Source organism: Ruditapes philippinarum, unplaced genomic scaffold (assembly GCF_026571515.1).
Source record: "Ruditapes philippinarum isolate M1 unplaced genomic scaffold, ASM2657151v2 ctg6743_1_1_1_1, whole genome shotgun sequence".
NCBI classification, from domain to species: Eukaryota; Metazoa; Mollusca; class Bivalvia; order Venerida; family Veneridae; genus Ruditapes; species Ruditapes philippinarum.
This window is the reverse complement of record NW_026859645.1, coordinates 1-3,263: the sequence shown is the minus strand read 5'-3', so window position 1 is coordinate 3,263 and position 3,263 is coordinate 1. Positions and strand designations below refer to the sequence as shown.

At 31.8% G+C, this 3,263-nt stretch overlaps 1 protein-coding gene across 1 annotated transcript; it reads left to right on the top strand.

Moving 5' to 3' along the window:
- Positions 1-1,067: 1,067 nt before the first annotated feature.
- LOC132757333 (uncharacterized) lies at positions 1,068-2,881 on the top strand (the record flags this gene model as incomplete). Its single annotated transcript, XM_060748593.1, has 3 exons — positions 1,068-1,167; positions 1,509-2,139; positions 2,618-2,881. Coding segments are annotated over exons 1-3 (913 nt in total), but the record flags the coding sequence as incomplete, so codon positions are not given.
- Positions 2,882-3,263: the final 382 nt, after the last annotated feature.

The window sequence follows — 3,263 nt, the reverse complement described above, 5'->3', positions numbered from 1 at the left end:
ATAGCATTCCCTTCGTATCATATTTACTCTCATATTTACATCTATAGACACTAAAACATAAATGTTTCAAAATATTTATGAAATAGAATTGTTGAACATAAAAAGTCATATCTGTTTTTGAAAATAAAAGTTCTGATAGGGATCAAACCACCTAGTCGAGCACTGGTTTGGTTTGATGAAAAATATAGTGGTTTTATACCCAATATACAACTCTGTGGTAAATTGTATTCCGATGTCTCGTTAAAACGCTATAGCTTATTGTGAGTTTAAAAGGGCCAGCTTTGAAACAAAAATAAGTTTCCCAGCAAAGTTTTTATGTGATTTTGTGAAAAACTGGTTCAGCATTGGTACGGTGACTCTACCTCTTAATTTTCAAGCTGTTCCAAAATATGCTCAAATAGTAAAGGGTCTGAAGAAATTGACTTACATGAACAAGTTAACAAAGTTCTGTACATTGTCATTGGTGGTTCTTTTCTAGACAGGCTGTGTTCCTCTGTATTGCCTATTCCAGATCTCTAAACAATTGTTTTTCATTTTATAAATTTATTTGTGAAATTGTTTTAATTGTTTCATTATACACGCCTGGTAAATGATAGAGCTATCTCTTTTAGAGGTATACGGTAAATCGCACTTCCGCTACTTCCGAGCTAGTGCATGTCGCTTAAATCAGGTGTCAACAAAGGGAAACGGTCGTCATGTTTTATATATTTTGTAAACCCTACACCAAATATCGAAATGTGGTAAATTGCTATCCCATGAAGATTTGATTAAAGGTTCCAGGAAACATAAAATTGATAAATTTGTGTTTGAAATGAAATTATAGCGGCGTTTCCCAGTTAGCGAATTTGGCGTTGAAATGGACCGTTTCGTCATGAAACAGATTTGTTGGTCCTATTTTCATCTAAACAGCGATTCAGATTTAAAAAAAACTTTTCATGTAGATAAAAGGTCTTGAAATCAAATAAAATTATATCATAAAATTTGTGTACATATGTCTCAATATTGATTTTCTTGAAATATTTTGGCTCATCTGGAGGCGTGCAGCTTTAAAGGACATGTTTATGATTGTATTTTCTTTCTACAGAGTCTCACGGCCAAGAGTTCTGTGTGACAAGACGAACAACATAACAACGAATAAAAAATGAAACAATGGAGATGCCATCATTGGTAAACATGATTTCTATTAATAAGTTTTAATGTTTCTCAGATTATATAGAATATCGTAGGATTACACGCTTCGCTATTGTAACCTATATCTTTATATATTAAGATCTTTATATGATTTCTGTTTTTTAATGGTTTTCAGATTATATAGAATATCGTACTACACACTTAGCTATTGTAACCTATATTTTTATATATGATTTTCTTACATTTATCGTATAAACTTCATTGTGATAACTTTGAGTTAAAGCATCTCTAAATAACCGTAAAAAAGTATAAATATATTTTCTAAGAAAATTTCAAATCTCTTTTATTAAAACAATATATTATAATTCACATTACAGAAGAACTGTGATATAGCTAGGGGGCATGAACATTACCTCTGTCATATATTGTTATTGGAACAAGCGTCGCCCATCGCATTAAAGGCCATAATAGAACAAAAAAAGAAAAACTGTGGTAAAGATATTGGTATTTTGTTAAATGAGTATAGAGATGCGTTTAAAACCAGGTACGAAACAGAGTATCTTCAATTATTTCAAGAAGATAGTGTGAATGATGACATTGATACGTGGGACACTCTTCAATTATGTGCTGTGACATTAGTTTTGTTTGAATCATATCTAACGGGTCAAGAAATTAAAGCCATTCAAGACATATATGATCAGAGAAAAGATATTGAAAAATACGCCGAATGTGCCTCATTATCATTTAAGACCTACGAGGAGAAACAAGATTTAGTGCACGAGCAATTACTCGAGTTGATAAAGCTTATAGACCAAAGTGCTAATTATAATTGTAAACGTATGATGTATTCATTTGAGCCTGAATCGATGAATTTAAGCGAAAGTCAGGTATGCAAACTAACAGGGACAAAAGATGTCAAAACTCATCTTCAAGTTGCAATTGAAGTAAAATTAGAAACACAGAGTACACTTACTGGCGAAGATAACACTCAAGTGCTCCAGACAAATGGTAAGTATGTGAATTTATTCATATGGTTGTAATGTATCCAATTACATTACTTCATCTGCAAGTTGTCAATATGCATATATCTAACGCTTTTGCAGAATGACTATTTAACTTATTTCTACATTGAATATCAAAATACTTGAATGTGTTTATTTCTGAATTTGTATTCGGTATGATCCAAACTGATTAAATTCATAGACAATCAAACAGTATACTTAATCTTTGAAGAAATCTTCTAATTGGCATTTCAAAATTGATCTTGAGTATCTACGAATTAGTTTTTCTTGACGTCTTATACTTATTTGTTCATTGAATTATCAATGTTGTATTTTTCTTTCAGAGTTTAAATTTAAATGAAATTAATCATTTTGTAAGTCATAAACAATGAAATATCAAATCTTATTGATAATTGCATGCACAGCGTACAATAACTTGATTTTAATGAATTATAATCTAATGAACAAAATACAATATACTTCAGACCAAATCTTCATTGAAGAACTTCAGAACAAGAATGTCTATATCAATGATTCAGTCGTTTTAAGATGTAAACTTGACACTCCAGTGGGTGATAATGTTGAATGGAGAAAAGATTGTAAGCTGATCAAAATTACAGACAATATGGTATTCATGAACAACCATTGCACCCACTGGTTAGCTATAACACAAGCATCAGTGGAAGACACGGGAAAATATTCGTGTGTATGTGGCCATATTTCAACATCTGCTGATCTAACTGTTATAGGTACTAAGTTACATTCAAGTCATCAATAACAATACTCGTGTAATTATTCTATCAGTATGCTTGAAGGTCTCTGGCCGAGATAATGCATGAAATATGAGAAAAATGTGATTAAGAAAGTCTTATAAAACTCTCCGAAAATTGTTCAAATTATAGCCCTTTGGTCAAAATTGGTCTCGCCCCAGGTGGTCATATATGTTCCTTTAATGTGTATAGTAAAACGCTTTAAAATCTTCTCCTCTGAAAGTGCAAGGCCTAGAGCTAAGATATTTTGTGTGTAATATCATCTAATGAAATCCCACAAAAATTGTTCAAATTGTAGCCCTGGGGTCAAAATTTGCCTAATTCCATGGGGGGGGGGGTCATTTATTTTCCTAACATGGGG